Source organism: Carassius gibelio, chromosome A19 (genome assembly GCF_023724105.1).
Source record: "Carassius gibelio isolate Cgi1373 ecotype wild population from Czech Republic chromosome A19, carGib1.2-hapl.c, whole genome shotgun sequence".
Taxonomy (NCBI): domain Eukaryota; kingdom Metazoa; phylum Chordata; class Actinopteri; order Cypriniformes; family Cyprinidae; genus Carassius; species Carassius gibelio.
The window spans coordinates 14,966,276-14,987,728 of NC_068389.1; the positions used below are offsets into that span (position 1 = coordinate 14,966,276).

General features: G+C 38.0%; 1 protein-coding gene across 2 annotated transcripts in view; it reads left to right on the forward strand.

The window, feature by feature from the left end:
* LOC127935659 (thrombospondin type-1 domain-containing protein 7A) overlaps positions 1-21,453 on the forward strand; it is a 104,685-nt gene that overhangs the window by 34,433 nt on the left and 48,799 nt on the right. For both annotated transcript variants that reach the window (XM_052533741.1, XM_052533743.1), the window contains exons 2-5: positions 3,996-4,941; positions 8,092-8,340; positions 12,039-12,220; positions 17,727-17,882. In XM_052533741.1, coding sequence (XP_052389701.1) covers positions 3,996-4,941; positions 8,092-8,340; positions 12,039-12,220; positions 17,727-17,882 — 1,533 coding nt within the window. The remainder of the gene's footprint in view (positions 1-3,995; positions 4,942-8,091; positions 8,341-12,038; positions 12,221-17,726; positions 17,883-21,453) is intronic.

Consider the following 21,453-nt stretch of genomic DNA (forward strand, 5'->3'; position numbering starts at 1 on the left):
CTGTCCTGATTCTGAGACTGAGTCTGATAAAAGACTGCAGAGAATTATAATTTTTTTTTTCCCTCTGACAGTGAATTTCATGCAATTTAGTGGAATAACATTTTAACTTTGTAATCGTGCCAATCTAAATAATAGACAATGTGAAACGTGACCTTTTCCTTGGTGTTTCATAGTTCTTCATCATGTGAATGTCTGAAGCACATGAATGCAAAGCGTCTGCCCAGCATGTTCCTATTTTCTAAAGCTTCTGTATCCAGCCAAGCTAGTATGGAGCAAACATTTTACGCTGTTTTATATTTCCCTGGTAAATGCCTGGTTTAGCTGGCCCACCTGGCACCGCAGGAAATACCAAATTGGGGATGGGGAGAGGATGCAAAAAAGAAATTATTTTATATGTGACCAGTCGCCCTCCCTCCATCTCTCTTTCTCCTATTCTTCTTAGTCTTCTCATCCTCAGAAAGTTAAAGCTGACTACTGTTCATAATCATATCTGTGAAAAAACATGTCTCATAACCTTCAACAATCACTTGCTTCTCCTTACTGAACTAACGAAGGCGTCTGAGAATTTGTTTGATTACAACTGAAAAAACTAAATGAATTGTGTAATGGATTTGCTGTACTCATGGGAGAATATTTGTGCTAAATGTAATAGCTTTTTAGAAAGCTTCCTTTGATTTATTATATCAAGAGCTCCATAACTGTTTTGCAATTGATGTACAGTATGGCTGATGGGGCATTATCCATCCTATTTTAGAGGTACCAATACCATTGATAGCCTGGATGCACTGTAAGTCGCTTTGGATAAAAGTGTCTGCCAAATGCATAAATTTAATTTATTTATTTGTTTAACTCCAGACAATCTGTATATTAGAGTACTGTATACCTCAGCACACCAGTTGGTGTAGAGAGTTTTTCATTAGTGAGAATCACTCTTTCAGCTGATTTGTTCAAAAATACTGATTCATTTAGGAACAACGCACATCTTTATGAGTGAATCACTGAATCATTCACTCAACTGATTTGGTCAAAATCTAAATTCAAACAAGAATGTAACATTTATTTTTGAATGAATTAATAACTCATTTAATTAGGTCAAAAACAGATTAATTAAGGAATGAAATGTCTTAATGAGTGAGTCATTGAATGATGCATGAAACCTATTTGTTCAAAACGCAGATGAATTCAGAATGTGTTGCTCAGAGTCAATAAATATTGTGCATTCATTGGCTTAGGTTGGATCTTCATTGACAAAAAAAAAAAAAAAAAAACACAATACCTGATGAAGTAAACAGCAATATCTTTCTAAATTGTAAGTTACCTCAATTCTTTGAATTGTGGAAAAGCAAAGCCATACTTGCAATTGCTCTGTTGGTCTGGATATCAACACTCAAAATTCAGAACAATAACTTTCTAGCTCGCAACTCTCTAAAATGAGTTACATTTAACTGAAAAAGCATGTTTACATCTGTTACAGGTCCGTTCTTGTGCCATATGTGTGTATATTTAAGCCATGTTTGTCTAATAGGAGATAATAAAAATCAGTGAGTGGCAGGTGGATGAGCAGACGGAAATTGATGAGTTAATTTACTGATGCCCTGCGGCTGTAGATCCAACAGCTGGAGCGACGGCCTGCAAACAATAGAGTCTTATCCACCATAAAACTCTCTCCTTCTCCCTTTTTTATCCCTTCTCTGCCATCTTCTTTTCCCTTACTCATTCCCACATCCCTACCTTTTCAATCACTGCACATCCACGGTAACCTTTACAGATGGAAATACATTTTCCATCTTCTGTCCTTCCTCAAATTTGTGGTTATGACTCTATCGCGCTCCTATGATGTGTCGCCCAGTCCTGCATGCTGTTTGGCTGTGCATCTCCCTGGTGTCCTCTGGCCTGTAGATGACCACATCGCCTTGTGACATGCTCATAAATTATTCTGAGCACCTGCAGCTGCAGGCGTTGTGAATGAAGAAGCTCTTGCCGCTCTCTCTGGGGAGCTCCATTATGCTTCCTCTACAAACACATGCAGTTGTTTGTGAGCTAGAGCTCTAGTTAAAAAAAAAAAAAAAAACATTCAGTACAACAGTACTAGTAGTAGTAGTAGTAGTAGTAGTAATCATCATCATCAACATTTCAACTCAAAAAAAATCAAGGTTAAAGTATATATATATATATATATATATATATATATATATATATATATATATATATATATATATATATATATATATATATATATATATATATTTTTTTTTTTTTTTTTTTATTAAAATGATATCTGAGCTGCCTAACTTAAAACCATATATAACATGTATAACTCATCTTTATGGCCTTTTTTTTTTTTTCTCAGATAGGTAATTAACAATGCTATGAATACTGTTGATTGAGTTTGATTTGTACTTAACCCACACTATTCTTTAAGGTTATGTTTTTAGTGTTTAATGCAGATGTGTTCACTAGTGTGGAATTGTAATCTTCCTTCTTGCTCTCACAATCTAATTGCTCTTGATTTCCCCAGAAAATTGGAGTTTACAGTGGCTAACCATGTGACAAACTGCGTATGGAACAAATCAGAAATAGTTTTTTTAATAAATTAGAATCTTGTATTGAGTATGCTGGTGAAAAAGAACACTACATGTGAGTGCATGGAGTATATGTATATCTTTTTCCGGTGTTTGAGGTCATTCAGTTTGTGGCGGCTCCGTTTGTTGTATCCAGAGCGGTTTCTTGTGGTCGGCATTGATCTGTATTGACCTGGTCCTTGTGGTTGCAGCTGTAGGCTAATTTAGCCCACTGCTCATTCCATTAACATTTACATCGGCCAGTCTCATCCTTATCGAGGGGAGTCATAAAGCAGGGCTTCACATGGCCTTCATTTCTCTGAAATAAATCACCCTTTGGTCCAGGCACTTTATAAAAGACAGGTACCAGAGCACACAATGAGCCACTGTAGTCAGAGAGTGCTTTTAAAAAAAGATTATTTGCAAGAAGATCTCAGCTGAACTCTGCAATCAAATGAAATGACCTCAGGTGATGGTTACGGAATATCATGAAAATGAAAAAAAATATAAGAAGAGAGATGCAGTTTAACACTTCATCACTTGGTATAAATGCTTTTTTCCCCTTCATGACCTCAGCAAATTGTCAGACTGAATTTCAGTTAATCTGTTAGCTCACTTTGATTTACTGCTTCAGACTGTGTGCTTATGTCTCTAGTGCTCTGTAGAGACTGAACAGTTAGAAAATGCAGAGGTGTTACTTCAGCCTAGAATAACCTATCCTCCTGAAACCAAACCAAAATATTAGACTCTTTGGCTTGCTTTCTTCTTACTCCTCTTTTTTCTTCATACAGTGAAAGGTTCCGCTGACTTTGACAGAATGTGCATTTTTAGATCAACTATCCTATTTATAGTCAGCTGCTGCTTCATGTATCCATCCACTGTCCAACAAAATCCTGGCACTGGCAGAGGCACATACTGGAAATTGTCAGATTTTATGTAGTAAGCTACAAAATCAAATTCCTATTCACTTGAACACTTGAATAAATCTAATTAATATTCATGAGATTTTGCCATTTTGTCATGTCAAAACCAGCATGTGTGGGAAGTACCAATTTGAGTACCAATCTTTCTCTCTCCTCCTTGTACTCTGTGACCTTCTCCACAATGACCTCTCTGTCACACTGTGACCTCTATCAGTAAAATCAGCTTGTCTTCACTAACACATCCCTAGAGTGTTTTGCATTGTACAGTCCCTGGGAATAGAGGGATATTGATTCAGACAGTGGGCATGTTACTCCTCCTGGCTGCCCATATCCTCTTGTTAACTTAAGTATCTTAAGTGCATGTAGGTTGCAGACATTAATTATGACCTGTACAGGAAGTGAAACCGGATGCGATCAGGATATCGAACATGAGCACAAATCAAGACTGGCATCTGTTCATGAGGCTTTTACTGAATTGTAAAGTTGTCTCTTTTGTCTTCGTCTCTTTTAGGGCCATGGGGGAGGTGCATGGGCAGCGAGTGTGGTCCGGGTGGAAGTCAAAGCCGAGCAGTTTGGTGTGCCCATTCTGAAGGCTGGACTACGTTACACACCAACTGCCAGCAATCGGAGCGGCCCAGCAACCAACAGAGTTGCTTCCGGGTTTGCGATTGGCACAAAGAGCTGTACGACTGGCAGCTAGGGGCCTGGAACCAGTGCGTGCCAGTGTCTATGCGCAGTGTTGGTGTGCCAAGGCCAGCGGTGTGCACTCGAGGCGAAGAGGGCATCCAGACGCGGGAAGTGGGCTGTGTGCACAAGTCGGATGGTGTTCCTGCGGAAGATGCCATCTGTGAATACTTTGAGCCCAAGCCACGGTTAGAGCAGGCTTGCCTTATCCCATGCCCACGCAACTGCGTGGTGTCCGAATTCTCCCCATGGACGTCCTGCTCCAAGAGTTGTGGGATGGGTCTTCAGAACCGCTTGCGTTGGGTTTTAGCCCCACCACTTTTTGGCGGTTCGGCTTGCCCCAACCTCACAGAGTTCCGCACCTGCCAATTGGGCCCCTGCAAGGGTGACGAGAGCCTGTACAGCCTGAGGGTGGGACCTTGGGGCCCCTGCATCACTTCACCTATACGTCAGGCCCGGGAAACCCGAGAAGATAGAGAGCTGAAACCAGAACGTAAGGCAAAGCGGGACCGGAAGGCCAGGCAGGAGCGTCAGGGCAAGCGGCGCAAAAACAAAGAGAAAAAGGAGGTGAAGGAAAACAAAGGAGAACGTGTGAGGGACAGGGTCAGGATGAAGGGAAGGATGAGGGACTCTGAGACCCGAGAGCTCATCAAAAAGAAGAGGACGAGGAATCGTCAGAACCGCCAGGGCTTGAAGTTCTGGGACCTGCAGGTGGGCTACCAGACCCGGGAGGTGACGTGTGTTCACCGAAGCGGAAGCACATCGGCGCTCAGGTCAGCCTCCTCCTCTTTATGTTCATGCATGATTTGATTATAAAACTGTTATTCTTCCAGATGCTTCTTTCTGTGTGGGGAACTGTGATTTTCTTAGGTTTGATAATATATTGTTTGAAAGTAGTGAAAGCGATTCCAATCAACAGTTTATTTATTTATTTTATATCTATTTATTTATTATTATTTGTTTACCAATGGCAGTTAGATATCTGGATCTAAGGCTTGGTATTACTACAGCTTTTCTTGTTTGATTCCAGTTCTCCAGCTCTGAAAATGTGTACATTTTATTTCATTCTGATTCAATAGTCAGCTATATATATTCTTTTTAATGTATAATTCATTTATGTGATGGCAAAGCTGCATTTTCAGCAGCCATTACTCCAGTCTTCAGTGTAATTCCAATATGCTGATTCGCTGCTCAATAATATTTTGTCAGTTATTATTAATGTTGAAAACAGGATTCTTAGAAGATTTTTATGTAATTATAATTGACAAATGAATGACATAATTGAATGTCTTTTCTGAATAAAAGTTTACATTTCTTTCCAGAATAGAAAATCTCACTGTTCCCAGACTTTTGAACAGCAGTCTATGTACATCTATTAAAAATAAGTCAATTATTAAACCAACAGAGCTGTCAACTCTACTGCGTGATTGTTTAAGTGAAGGTCATGATTAATCACAAAATCAATATTTGTACCAAGCCCTTAAAGAAAAATGTCAACACAGGCAAGAGAACTGAGACCATTGAGCCATTTAATGGGGGCTTCTAAAGGAGAACATAAATACAGACTTATCAACTCAGTCAATGATATGTCAACACTGTCTCCTTCCCACCTGCAGTGTTTCTGCATTTCTCTCCTTGCAATATGAAAGCTGGTCAGTCTTCTGATCCTATGTGTGTGTGTGTGTGTGTGTGTGTGTTTGTGTGTCAAAGTATAAGAGAGCAGAGAGGCAGCACTTATGTCTGTTTTTGACAACAGGGAAATGACAAGCCTTCTTTTACCAGCACATTCTCTTATCATATGAGCTGGCCTTCAGTGAAATATGCTATTTCATACACACACACACACGCACACACACATGACAAAAAGACAAAAATACAAACAGACTTCATTCAAAGCGCGAAACACCACCGCACATGTATACTTAATGTTTAACACATGCTCTCAAGTGGTTTTATTCTCCACATTACAGCTTTAGCAAACTTAACAAGGATCTTCACAGAAAGACATGTGGTATCTTATAGATCCTGGGGGCTATTAATATTAACTTGCGGCATGTTTTCAAATGTTTTCCTTGTTTTTATCTGTTTATACGTTATTTTACTCATAGACTGCACTACATGCTAACTGTCTGAGCTGCAGCAATCATTTAATCCGGTCCCTGTGTTATAATTTCCCTCTCTTTAGGGGATTGTGGAGCATGATAATTGACATTTTAAACAGTTCTTGCAGTGGAGTTTCCCTCAAGGAAGTTTCAGAGAGTCTGTCAGTAATTGACTAACTAAAGAGAGAAATCTCATTTATGGAGCAATACTCTCATGTCAGTATGATGACCCAAGCCCATTGCCTTGCCATCATTCCATCACCATATAAGTAACTGTCTGCCTATAATGTAATTGCATTATTCTAACCCAAAAATTTAATGGCCATCTTCCTTCAGAAATGTCCCTTATCGTTTTCCTATCAAGTTTCTGTTATACCAGTAAGTAGTTTTAAGCAGTTTATAATATGGCCTTTTTTTGCCAAGTGCTTTTCCATTACATTTGCACAGCCTGCAATGGAGAGCATCTTTTATTGAAGTTTCATCTACAGGTTTGATTCAATAAGCATGCTATGCTCCTATATCTCCAGTGCATGTCCTCATTCTGTCTCACATGGTGAAACTTTTAATCTTCTTTAGTTGAAGAGGTATTGTCAAGTGAAATGGGAATATCACTACAAGTAACCTAAGACTTTCCGAGTGAATTTCAGCAAAACAGCGTGCCCGTCAAGACCCACTTTGATTGTGTTGTTGTGAACAGGATTTCAGAAGCAAAAATGTCTGTTATGATTGCCGTAGGTTCCCCTTCTAGAGTCAGAATGGGGATGTGTCATATCTGCCTGTATTTGTTGTTATATGGGATTAAGCACAGGGAGATGGAGAGAGATGTGCACTGTCCCAGGCAGATCGGTACATTAGAGCTACTCACTGACTTCACAGATGGCTGAAATCCCCAAAGAGGCTTAGCTGATTCTGATGACCGTATTAATGCAACACCCTGCCCTGGATCAAATGTATGGAATGGCAAGGTCAGAAACGAGAAAAGCATTCAAATCAGACCTCGCACCATGGATAAAGCCAGTCAAACCAAATTAATAGATACTTGATTAGGCTCTTAATTTGTGCTCTCCTATCCACACATCTCAAATTATGTATTGGCTTTAATGCCAGTCTGTGTGTGGGAGTGACAGTGGTGTAAATATAAACCTTGTAATAGATGCTTACAGGTCACAGAAATATATGTACAAGAATGGTCTCTGCCTGGATTTAATTCATCAGCCTTTGACACCAAAGACGTGACCTGTGAACCAACCAAGCCTCTGAATTCTTCATCTGACTAAGACAAGTGAGGTCTTTCTTACATGTGTTGTAGGAGCTCTAGTGAGGGCCACAGTCTCAATCATAACAACCCCCAAAGCCAAACCGTCGAAGGCGTTTGATGCCTCTTAATTAAAATTCATGCAAGTCATAGTTTGATACATATCTTAATTGAATCGCAATCTGTAGTGACTGAGATAGAAATGAAAGAACAGGGGTGAGGAAAACTCCTGGTAAGATGTGAGGTCAGAGTGTAAGCAGCAATGCATATTCAAAATGATATACAGTGATTGGATAGGGTCGGTTGAATACAGCTTGGTCAGGCTTGAAATTATAATTTTCCTTTCTTTTTTAAAGATAACAAGGCGAATGACATCCTCCCTGGTCCTGAGGTCTCATATGTCTGTTTTATCTCCATGTTTTTATACTTTTAAGTTTTTCGCTAATAATTCTTTTTTTTTTTTCTTTTTTTTTTGTATTATTATTATATTTTATTATATCTGTCTGTCTGTTGGATAAACGTTGGATTCATTGATCAATTATAGACTTTATTCTGTGTCCCTACAGCCACTGTAACCAGCAGACTCTTCCTGTGACATATCAAGCCTGTGTCGTCTCAAAGGACTGTGAAGTGACCGAGTGGTCAGACTGGTCTGCATGCTCAAAGGAGTGCTATGATCTGAATGGGCGTAAGGGACAGAGGACACGCACGCGTCAGGTGAAGCAGTTCCCAGTGGGTGGAGGGGCCGAGTGTCCTGAGCTGGAGGAGAGTGAACCGTGTTCTCCTCAAGGAGAAGAATTCCCGCCATGTATAGTGTAAGTGCTGCATCCATTCTGCTTCGCTGCTTGGATCATGACATTTAAATGTATACTAGACCTAATATTAAGCATTTACACTCAGTGATGTCAAAACTGGTATGGTTAATCTAAAGTTGATATTGGTTAACTATATGACTGAAAACAGTTACACTACCAGTCAAAAGTTTTAGAACGGCGAGATTTTTATTTATTGTGTGTGTATATATATATATATATATATATATATATATATATATATATATATATATATTAAGCAGTCTCTGCTTCTCACCAGGGCTGGTTTATATATAATATTCCATATTGTGAAATAATTTTACAATTTAAAATAACTGTTTTCTGTTTGAATATATTTTAAAATGTACTTTATTCCTGTGATGCAATGCTGAATTTTCAGCATCATTACTCCAGTCTTAAGTGCCACATTATCCTTCAAGGCTTCATTTTTTTCCTTTCACATTTTATGTTGTTGCCTTCTGTTAAACTACTTTAAATTACTTTTTTTTTCTTCACATTAATCTTCACTCCATTAAATATAATATATCTTATTCATGATATTCAACTTATTAATTGTTTGAATCTTTTTAAAAATATAATCTTCCTTTTAAAGGGTGAATTAAATTGATCGAAGGTGACAGTAATTTATAATGATTTCTATTTTTTTTTTTTATATATATATATATTGATCAAAGAATCAAAGGGAAAAATGTCAAATTTTCCTAAAATTGATTTATTTTTCAATATTGATGAATATAGGAAATGTTTGTGTGTGTATATATATATATATATATATATATATATATATATATAAGCATAACAGATAAGATACCTTTTTTTTTTCAAAAACATTAAACATACAGAAGTGTTTATGAATGTATATATAGGCCTGCATTGTTCTATAATAGCTTTCTGTATAACGACTTCATCTGTTGACGGCTTTTGGATAGCATGAAGGTGTTAAAACACAGATGGAGGAATAAAAAGTGAAAAGAGGGTGGGGGTGAAGGTCCTGCTGGGGAAGATGGAGAGATGGCAGCGTGTTGGTGGTTTGGCACAGCGCCACCCTGGAGGAGGTGAGCTGATGAATAGTGAACGTCTGAGAGGACAGGCCACACGCTGTCTAATCTGATCTCCCCCACAGATGGGCCGGTCCATTCCCCATCACTCATCACTCATCACCTCACTGCACTGGATCTCACCAGAGCGGAGCATGTGCCCCTCTGTATTTGATAGAGGTGAAAGGTGCTCCCGTAGTGCTGACCCAGTGTGTGCCCGGCCATGCTCTCTCACAAAACCCCACATGTGCTTTCACTGCTGTCGCTGAGAAAACTTTACAGCAGGGGTTTATGACCAGACTCAGGAGATTCAGGTGGCCAAGAATGGCTTGTAACCATTAAAATTTAATATTCACCTACTGTTAAGCATCTCGTAAATCTCTTAAAGGGATATATATGAGAATGGCACTATTAAACATAACAGATAAATTGACATTAAGTACAATTACACAACTGACAAATACATCTTAGTTTAGTTCGAACATTTAAACGAATGGCAGGATTTTACAAAATATATTTTTACAATACAAAAGAAGAGCTTGAATGCTACACATGGATTTCTGCGCAGAGTTTCGAGTCCGTGTGTTTTTGTTTTGTTATGTTTTGATTTTTGTTTAATTTGTATTTTCCACAGTCATCCAAAGGAATCATTTTAATGCTCTTTTGAATCATATGAATTCTGTAAAAGTCAGGAAGAAAAATTGTAATCGTTACTCGCTGTAAGTGTTTCCATCCAATGTAAATCTCAGCTCTGATTCATGTGAGCGTACATTGAAATATGGTTTATTAAAACTCGTTACATCAGGTTTCACATCTTGTGATAGTCACTAATTCATCTTTATTTGAATCAAAGTTGACCAAAATTGCATCGTTAATCTCTGTAAATGTTGGCATCTGATACAGCACATTAACGTTTGAATATGTACAATTATGGTGCGTTAAAACAAAACACATCAGTTTTAAAATATTGTGAACGTTATTTGAATCAACTTCATTTAATTAATATTTCATATATTTATACATATTGGGAAAACTATTTACCATTTACCATTTAACCATTAACATTTGCTTTGCAGTCCATTACTCATTCAAGTATCCTAAATAAGAAAGCTTTCTCATTTCACACATTATGTGTAGCTCAAGTATAGTGCATAAATGGAAAGTGAGGCCCTCAAACAAAATTCTGAATGCAGTCTTGTTAGAAGCCCACTCAAATACACACTGAATCACAGCTCATGAATATGGAGCTCTGCATTTGTGAGGTCAAATGGACTTCATTTTTTAATCTGTGAAAAAGGTTGAGAGCCATTACCATGGAAAGTCAGCAGGAATTCTCTATTGGTTATAAAATCCAATCCGCCGCATTCAGAAACTGAAATAAATGTTTCATATTCTATCATTTACACTACAGAAGCAAAGCAAGAGACCATTTCTCTTAGTTTAGAATGCATGCTCATGGTCAAGAGATGTTTTTAAAGGGCGCTCTCCTTTCTTTTTACTCTTCTTATTTGAACTCTTCTAAAAGCTGGAAAAAAGACGTGTTACTGAAGGTCTCTGGACATTTAAGCACACGCACTACCTGCACTTCCCCCCCGAGCATGCCCTCCAGCTTTTGATCAGTGCGACACATGTAGAGAAGAAATGGTGATCAAAGGCCAACGGTAAAGAGGAGGTTCTTACCTTTTCAGCCAATGCTCACACTGTTAACCCTGAACCAGAAGTTTTGTTGTCTCATTTATGCGTATTATCATTTCATTAGAAAAGGCACTAAGACCTTTACCGATATTACCATACATTCATTGGATATGGTTATAACTGTTTCAGATTGTATTACAAATAAAGAAATAAATAAATAGTGTGTTGTAAAATCTGAAATATTTGTGCATAACAAAACATAGTATACAACTTAATAGTAATATAAAAATAGCAATATTCATATAAAAAACCCACAAATAAATACTACATTTAAATAAAACCGAAGATATTAAATTTAAAGCTTTGTCAAAAATATTAATATAAACTATAAAAGTATGCATATAATACTAAAATAACACTGATATGTATTCATAAATATTTTAGTTTAGCTTTACCTTTTTCCCAGTTTATTTATTTTTATTTTTTAATTTTTTTAGCAAAAATGTTTTGATTTTGTTTTTGTTAACAGTAATAGCACCATGGTTACTACACTTTTACTACAGTAACACCATGATTAATTTTCATAAGGGTGCCTCTGGACAGGGAACAATCAAATCAAATCAAATCTGATAATAATCAGTACAGAGTGTGTCATTTTTGTTGCAACATATCTATCCGTAGCTCAGCTTTTGATGCAGTTTCCCTGGTGTGCTTTCGCTAACATGATCAATTAAAAAGCAGCAGTCCAGCCATCAAACTCAATGATGCTCAATAAAACCATGACGTTAGCGCACATTCTGACTGACGTGCCTTCTGATTAGTCTATTTAAAATCATCTATATTTATAACTCCAAAGGACAGACCAAAGTACAGTTTATTTTTGTGTGGAAAACAAAAAACGAAACACAAGCTTCACCCTCAATCTTCTCTCAATCTTTAGCCTTCGGAAGATAAATTAACAGAACATTAAATACTCAATAAATGTCCTTCCTTCCTCTGTCTCCGCAGGTATAATTGGCGAACGACAGAGTGGAGCGACTGCAGGGTGGATGTGCTCCTCAGCCAACAGGACCGTCGGCGGAGCAACCAGACAGGGCTCTGTGGAGGCGGGGTTCAAACCAGGGAGGTCTACTGTGTTCAAGCCCCGACTGAAACCTCATCTAACCTCAGCTCCCTCAAGAGCAAAGACGGTAACTAAACTATCAAATTCAGTGTCTTAACCCTCTGCTTGTGGTCAGTGCACTTGCTGGTTCAATGATATGTCCTGAAACCAATCCAATCTCTCTCTCCAATCATTTCCTTTCACATCTTTACCAATTGTTTACGTTTGCTACAGGTTCCACACACAGTAACGAGCACACAAACACTTTCTATTCAGCGAATATAACTGAATCCAGATCTAATAGATAAACATGTGGCAACCGTTCTGTTGCTAGTAAGAACAGGGGTTGCAGTCAACACCATCTTACATTTGTTGTGCATGTATTTTTTTATTCTAGCGTTTACACAAAAAAGTTAATCCATGTGCAATATGTGACCACACGTTCAGTCAGCTCAAAACTTGCCAAGACCCATTTTGCAATGATGGCACAGTCCCCTGAATTGGAGCCCAGCTTCCAAAAATGTTCCCAGTTGGTGTTGACATCAACAGTAGGGCAGCATATGATTATTGCATATGATGCCAGATTTAAGCATAGTAAATATTGCATGGCTACTTCTATGATATTTAGAAAGTTTCTTTTATATTTTCTGTTATATAAAAGTTATATTTAATAAAATCACCTTTTTTGTCTCCGGTCACCTCTGCCCCATTACAGAATTAGAGGCTCAATGCGAGCTTTTAGACAAAGATCAGTTGATGTTTGTATTGTGGTACACAACTCAAGCCAACATAGAATTTGGATTGCTTTTTAAGGCTGAAATTAGATCACCAGGGAGAAATTAAGGGATAAAGAAGGCAGTGTTGTACAAATGAATGAGGCAGCTACTGTGGAATTTAAATGCTAATGCTGAGGTGCGCATTCACCCAAACACGGATTCTCTCTGGAGTAATACGACAGAAACAGGGAGGTGTCAGCGCCGAGGCTGGTGCCGGGCCTGTGCTCACTCTCGGACTGACACAGAAACTCCCCTGCCATCTGCTCTGAGAGCTGAACCGCCGACCTCTCAGGGGTCTTATTCAAATGTCCACAGCTGTCCTCAAGCAGTCATTGCATGGTATGGCTTGGTCACACCTCAGACAGAAAGTAAAAGCACACTGAAAGCAGCTTGCCTTGTGAAATGAGACAAATTGATATCACAATGGTGTAATTGACAACTACTGTAAGCCATGATTAAAAATGAAATAAAAAAAATACTAATCTGTTAACGTTGTCTATTAAAGATGATGTCTTTCAGCTGATCAACATAGGCATCTTGTAGTCAGTGTAGTCCATTTGCGTTGTCGGTATGCTGGTATTTTTTGTGCGAAACACAAAAATAATATATTTTTAAGGGAATCTAACATTACGTCTACGTAGCACCAAGATCATTGTGAGCAGATCAAGTTCCAGAACAAAATCCACCATGAAATAGCTCATGCATCACTTTTGAGAACAGTTAATAATTTGACTTTTGTAATTCAGATTTATTGAAAAATCTGTTCTGCATGATGGACTGAAGGATGTGTAAATAAATAATGCCAAATGCTCTTTGTTTTTGCAACTGAATTTAGTTTATATTATCTGGAATTGCTTTGAAACTGGTTGGAGATTGTCCTATCTGTATTTTATTTAATTATTTCACATATACACTATCATTCTAAAGTTTGGTGTTGGTACGGTTTTTGCAATGTTCTTTTTTTTTTTTTTTTTTTTTTTTTAAGAAGTCTCTTATTCTCACCAAGGCTGCATTTATTCAGTCCAAACTGCAAGTAAAAACAGTAATATTGTGAAATATTCTTTCAATTTAAAAACTTAAGTTTTTAAGTTTTTTACAATGTAATTTATTCCTGCAATGGCAAAGCTGAATTTTCAGCAGCCAGTACTCCAGTCTTCAGTGTCAAATCATTTTAACATGCTGATTTGATGCTGGACAGCATTTAATTTAATTAAATGTTTTATATTTTATTCTGTTTTCAGAATGGCATCAAATTATTTTGTAAGAATGTAGAAGTATTTACTGTACTAGTATTTACATCCTTACTGAGTAAAAGTAATATTTTTTTTATAAACCTGACCCCAACTTTCACTGGTAGTGTGTTCATTATAGAAATCATGTAATTCATCACCTTGAAAATATTTAGTGAGACAACCACAATTCACCCAAAAAGTGCACATGCAATTCATTAGATTGCATCTTTTTTGATGTGCATCTTGTTGAATCAGGACCTTAATGTCCAGCCTCCTGTCGGTGCTGAAGTTGTGCCAGACAGTGTTGGAATCCCTTCTGTAATGTGGCCTTAAGAGAAGCACATGGCACTAACTGCAGCTCCTGCTGTGGGAGGTGACAGGCCTGGCACGCTGACGAGTCACACTGTGACAGATGGAAGAACTGTGAGATGAAGAAAATCCTGTCCACAGGGCAAGAACACCTGCACACTTTCACACACACTCTCTGCGTATTTCACACATACACACACACATCCCTAAAGCTTTTCCCACACCATGTCCAGCTCTGTCTTGTTCTCTTTTGTGCATATTGTTTTCTTTTTCTCTCCTTTGGTTTTCTTTGTTTTACCCATCACCATTCTCACCAAATACGTTTATATGTTATTAATTGCAATTGATTTGATTAAATAAACTGCATATCATGTAATTAATTCACACACACACACACACACACAAAAATATTATTATTATTATTATTATTAATAAATATTATTATTATTATTAGTAGTAGTAGTAGTAGTAGTAGTAGTAGTAGTATTAATTATTTTTTAACCTACTTTTTTCCTTATTTACCTTGTTCTCTTTTAATCAATGAAAATCAATCATGCACTTTCCCCCTCTGGGAGTTTCAGACAGATTTGAGAGGATTTAATTTCAAGCTCCACATGATTGGACATTTTCAGCTGATTACCCACTGGGCCTTTGGAATTATTCACAGGTATTTATTTCTATACATTAGAGCCAGACAATGAGAGCATCAGGAGCGGTGGTTTACTCAAGGACAGACATTGTGTGCTTTAAGCAGATCTAATCATTCATTCTCAGGGATCATACATTCTCTATAGAATTTGGACAACTATGTTTGTCTGCACTCTGGCTATTTCAGTACAATGTGTGAGGCCAGTGCATATGAAACTTTGATACTTGAGGCATGTCCACCGCCTTTTCCTGCCATTAGTTTTTTAAATCAGGAACATATCCACTTTTATGTTAACTATCACACATTTAAATTTGTATAAATTATCACTTCACATTATTTCCTAATTCAATTTAAAGGGATAGTTCACCCAAAAACAGAAAATTCACCGTCATTTCATTCTAAAACCTGAGTTTTTATTTTGTGTGTGGTTGAGTAAGTGTTGACAGAATGTACATTTTCAGGTGAGCTATACCTTTGTATACATTGTATAGTATTGATTAAAATATATATTAATTTAAAGACGTAAATAAAAATCCTTTAAGGAAGTATTACTTTATTGTTTTTAACTCCATTAATTTTTTTAGAGAAGTTATTTGAAACGTTTAAGATGCATGTGCTTCATTTAAAGTGGGTCTAACAGTTGGAAACTGTTGACATTAAACTGTTTGAAATAGTAGTCTTGCATAAACATTAGAATTGTTATATTATTAGTGAATATTTAACTTTTATGTGTGTGTGTGTGTGTGTGTGTGTGTCTGACGGTGTTGACTCATATGAAATGAAATTCAAGCATGGAAATGGAAGCAGTAGATGCATACAAACATAGCTGAATACCTGTGAATTTACATTAATCTCCCCTAAACAGTTTGTGTTCTGTTTTGCCAGTAGTGAAGAATCAGTGAAATATATTGTTTCCACGGTTATGAAAGCTTTGTTTGCATTCCAAATTTATTTTCAATCATTTTGGGATTATGGATTCCAAAACCCATGTAATGAATGCAGGAATGGCACTGAACACAAAATATGCATTATGCATATCAAAAGCAGCTTGTTGTCTTCCTCTCTGCCAGTGCTGCTTCCCGTACGACTTCCTGCTCTACTATTTGGGCCTGGGGAAGCTGTGCTTGATTTCCTTTCCCCACGGGTGGCTTCAGACATTTAGACGACAGGGGAAAGCAACTGCTGTTGCGATCTTTATCCATTAACACATTTCAGTCACAGAGAGCAGAACACAACAACAGTGTTCAATTATTTCGCTCGGCCGTGTCACTCTCCGGATTCTAATCAATGTTGCACCCCGTTGTGGATCTTTATGAGATGTTCAATGCAGTGTCTTTGTTACAGAGCATTCGTGCAGCAAATTATTATCAGGCAGGCCCAAATTATTGATGATGATGCTGATGGTGATGTAAGTAGGTGAATGTGTTGCTGGCTGTCAGGTGGACAGAGGGACTGATGGGATACTGGTGCTATAATTAGGCCAGGGAAACCCTGGGTGGGAAAACAGCAGACCATCTGGCCTCCAAGCGAGTGTTGTGCCACCTGAACAAGGTCAACCTACAAGGAGAGGGTCATTAATCAGACTGGGTTAACAGGGCAACAAAACGTGAGCCGCTGAGACAGGAAGCCCACCTCAAAATCTTACAAGCACAGCCATGTCATTATAAGAAATACAGAGTGCATGGAGACAAGTCTGTTTGTGGGAATTAGGGAACTTGCATTTGCAAGTCAATTTGACATTTTTTTTTTGCAAATCAATTTAGTCAATTTGACAGCTCATTTATTTCTTTTCTTTTTCTTTTTTGACATGTCACTTTTGAAAGCAAATTCAGCTTGCTAAATTGAGCTTGCCGGTGGATGTTTGTCCCAAAGGAGCACTTCACACTTTAATTTCTGTTTTAAACAAGCTCATATAAATCATTAATGACTCTGGCCATGCAATCAATCACTTAGGTCGTACTGAAAATCTACACACACACACACACACACACACACAAAACACATGTATTAACTGAATGATTTTAGAAATGGCTCAAAGCACACAGAGAACACCTTTTGAACGCGAGTCAATTTGCATGTGAATGAAGAGAAGATCCGTCAAAGGCTATCGGCAGCAGATCTGTTCATGCACTGACCTTGTAGAAAGTCAACTATGGCTCGGAGCTGCACACACTCTTGCATTGAGTGCTATTTACAGATAAAAAGAAAACAAGGACAAAAGGGGTCTTGGGAAATGTCGAACAAAACGTGCAATCAGAAGCACTTGTCTTTGAGAATGATGTTGATCATGTCATTGTATCTCTTCATGTTCAAAATTTCCAACATATTTAAATGCTTCACATTCTATTGTGTGGGCAGTATAGATATCTGAAAAACACTATATTGCACGATACTACCAGTTTTACTACATTTGATTTAATGCAGCCTTTGTGGACATAAGAGACTTTTTAAAAACAAAATCTTCTGAAACTTTTTCTATGTGTATAATTTAAATATCTGAAATAGTTTTGGACTTTAATTGTTATGTAAATGATATACTTGGGTAAATGTACTGTATATTCTTGTTCCATTTGCAGTACATGTATTTTTATAGGGATTCTGTAACAATGCGTGTGTGTGTTTCCTCAGCCTCGCGGCCAGTGAACAGTGACCTGTGTCTGGGCGTTTCTCCTGACACCACCCAGCTCTGCCATATTCCCTGCCCTGTGGAGTGTGAAGTGTCCTCCTGGGGTGCATGGGGGCCCTGCACCTTTGAAAACTGCCAGGATCAGTCCACAAAGAAAGGTATGACCAGTTCATCTATTACAGTTGTTTGGGGAGCGGTCATTTCACCCATCTCGCTAAAACAGACCGGATCAATAAAACGTCTTCTTTCATTGTAAATCACATGAATTGTGTACGGGAAGCCTTTCAACTCATAACTCACACCTCTCACGTCTGTCTGCACCATCAGCATCCAGGCCATAAACTTTCAGATCCTACTAGGGCATTCATTTTCTTAAAGGGGGGGGGGGGGGGGGGGGGGTGAAATGCTAATTCATGCATACTGAGTTTTTTACACAGTTAAAAGAGTTGGATTTCCATGCTAAACATGGACAAAGTTTCAAAAATTAAGTTGTACGTTTGAAGGAGTATTTTTGTTCCAAAAAAACCTCTTCCGGTTTGTCACAAGTTTCGGAAAGTTTTTTTCGAGTATGGCTCTGTGTGACGTTAGATGGAGCGGAATTTCCTTATATGGGTCCTGAGGCACTTCTGCCGGAAGAGCGCTCGCTCCCGTATAGCAGAGCACTGAGAGGCTGAGCACAGCCTGATAAGAGCGAGAGCATCGCGAAAAGTCACAAAATAAGTGTGTTTTTGGTTGCCAGGGCAAGACAACCCTCCACAGATTACCAAAAGAGAAACAGCATTAAGGGACCAGTGGATGGAGTTTATTTTTACAGAGCATCAACGGAGTTGTGCAAGTGTTTTTGTTTGTTCCCTGCATTTCGGATTGCACATTGTTTATTTCTTAAGGATAATGCAGTCCCAACGAAAAAGGGTCACGATCGTGTGTTGGAACCGCATGCGGTGAGTAAAACTGCCTCAAATATCTGTGTTGTTAACTTAGCTATCAGCGCATAAGCACATCAAGTAAACAACATGCGATGTTGTCATCAAACTGCACTTTCCACATGTACAGCTTAAAAAAAAAAAAAAAAAAAGACGACATAAAGTGGAACTTAGTCATTTTCCAAACCCGCTAAGCAAATATATACAGTTTCAGTACATACCACATAGAGACGCCTTTGCTGATGCTACTCTTGTTAAATTCCAGCCTCTGGATCTGTGTCACAGCTTCCAGACGCTCTCAGCGCAAAAGCCTACTCGCGCTCGTGATTCTTTAGCTCCGCCCACACGTCACGCCTCTAGGCGCTCGTGTTTTTCCAGGAAAAATCGGTACAGACTATCTTTCTCTTATAAATATAATAAAAATAAAGACTTTTTGGAGTTATGAAGGATGCAGTACTACTCTATAGGTACTCAAGATTAACAGGATATTGAGTGAAAACGAGCATTTCAACCCCCTTTAAAGGTTTATAAACCAGGACCATTGTAGATGGAACAACAAGGGACCCACAGAAAAATAATGCATGTCACGAAAGAGACAAAAGACAAATCATGGGTTAGATGGCTTCAAAGAGACATACACAAGCTTAAAATGGTCTCTGGAATGAACCGAATCTGCTAGATTCACAGGATGGTGGCTTACCGAATGCTGCTGACAGATGGTATGGTGTATCAAAGGTGCTGGCATGCTGGTTGCGTTTCTCGTTAATGATGGCTGGGACAGCGACTCGTGCCATGACTAATGCATATTGACTCTTCCCTAATGAAACGACTCAAAAGGATGGGATGGGAGGAAATTCTCCAGCATGCATCTTAATGATGAATTCTCTGTAAATCTGTGTTCCACTCTCTCTTTTCAAAAGCCCACAGTTCGAAATTCATGCCATATAGCTGGAAAGGCAGGTCTCAGCACTTGTGTACTGTATATACAGTATGTGGGCTCTCATTATTCAGGGATATGTGGCGAAAGGAGTAAAGGAGCTTCTTTTTTTTACAGTATCATCATACAGTATCTCCCAAACAAGGACAGAATAGAACATGTAAGGAAGAGGAATTCAGTGATGTTATTTTTCTTTTTTTTTCTTTTTTGTCTGGATAGATGGACTGAAATGAATAGGGGACCAAACAGTAAAATATTATATATTGTTTTGTGATTATACATATGTTTTTAGATTTGTATTATATGATATTATGACAGTATGAGTTAGTCTTATTGCTATATATTCAGATTTAATATTGCATATTTTAGTACTTAAATATGTGACCCTGGACCACAAAGCCAGTCTTAAGTGTCAATTTTTGAAATTGAGATGTAAACACCATCTGAAAGCGGAATAAATGAGCTTTCCATTGATGTATGAAGTATCAGACAATATTTGGCCGAGATACAACTATTTGAAAATCTGGAATCTGAGGGTGTAAAAAAAAAATAAAAATAAAAATACTGAGAAAATCCCCTTTGAAGTTGTCCAAATGAATTCTTAGCAATGTATATTACTAATCAGAAATTAGGTTTTGATATATTTTCTGTAGGAAATTTACGAAATATCTTCATGGAACATGATCTTTACATAATATCCTTATGATTTTTGGCATAAAAGAAAAATCGATAATTTTAACCCATACAATGTGTTTTTTTGGCTATTGCTACAAATATACCCCAGCGACTTAAGACTGGTTTTGTGGTCCAGGGTCGCATATATGTATTCAGGTGAATGACTTTATATTTGCAGTTACCTCTAAAAATAAAGTAACATTTATAATTGATCAATATTTCAAGTTTTTTAATTGAGATATATTTTAAACTTCAAATGTTTCTGAAAATCTTCACAATGTCGATTCACGATCTGGAATTAAATTGTAACCGAAATCATCTTTGTAACACAACTCAGTTCTCAATAATGCAGTCCTGGTTTGATGTCGCGCACCAACCAAATCATGTGCTTTCTTGCCTTCTACAAATGATGGATGCAGATATGAATGTTAGTCTGACAGTGATACTGTTCTTTTGAAATATATATTGGTAATCTTTATTATAGTCTGAACAATCTACAAAAATAAGCTTGATGGGAGATAAAGTACAAATTACATGTGACATCTCAACCTGAGGCCTTAATAACATGTCAGTGTGCACCTTAGACGTGATGACCCATGAGATCCTGATGAGATTTTTCTCCGTCTGTGCCTTTTGTCTCTTTTTGATTAACAGCGGCTCATATGAAACCAAGATGATTTGTCTGATAAAGAGACAGAGGCAGCATGTGCCATCAAACAGCTTCAGGCTGACTGACAGGACGTGGTACAATCCCCTTACACACAAACAATGAGCTCTACGCTGACCTTCTGATTAAATAAAGCCAGGAGGAGAGTGCAGGACAGAAGTAATCAGAAAAAGGGACAACGCTGGCATCTCCAACTAACTCCTAAAGGCCCCCCTCTCCTGTATTAGCTTATCGGACCCAGACAGCAATGTGGATTAAACCAGAGGCTGGGAGAGCAGAGAGAGGAGGGTAATGGCAGAGTACATGTAGGTGACCTTGCGCCGGTCATGAGTCCAGTCCAACCATGTTTATTCCTCTGGAGCCCCTTTCCTGCCCTTGAATGGGAATACCCCTGGCGCCAAAGCCTCTTCTGTATTAATGGATTGCTGAATGCATTAGTCCCTTTGGTGAAAGGCAAACATAATGAGGAAGAAATAATACAATTCATTATGAGCTGCTTTCTGTCATCTTGCACACTTAATGGACCG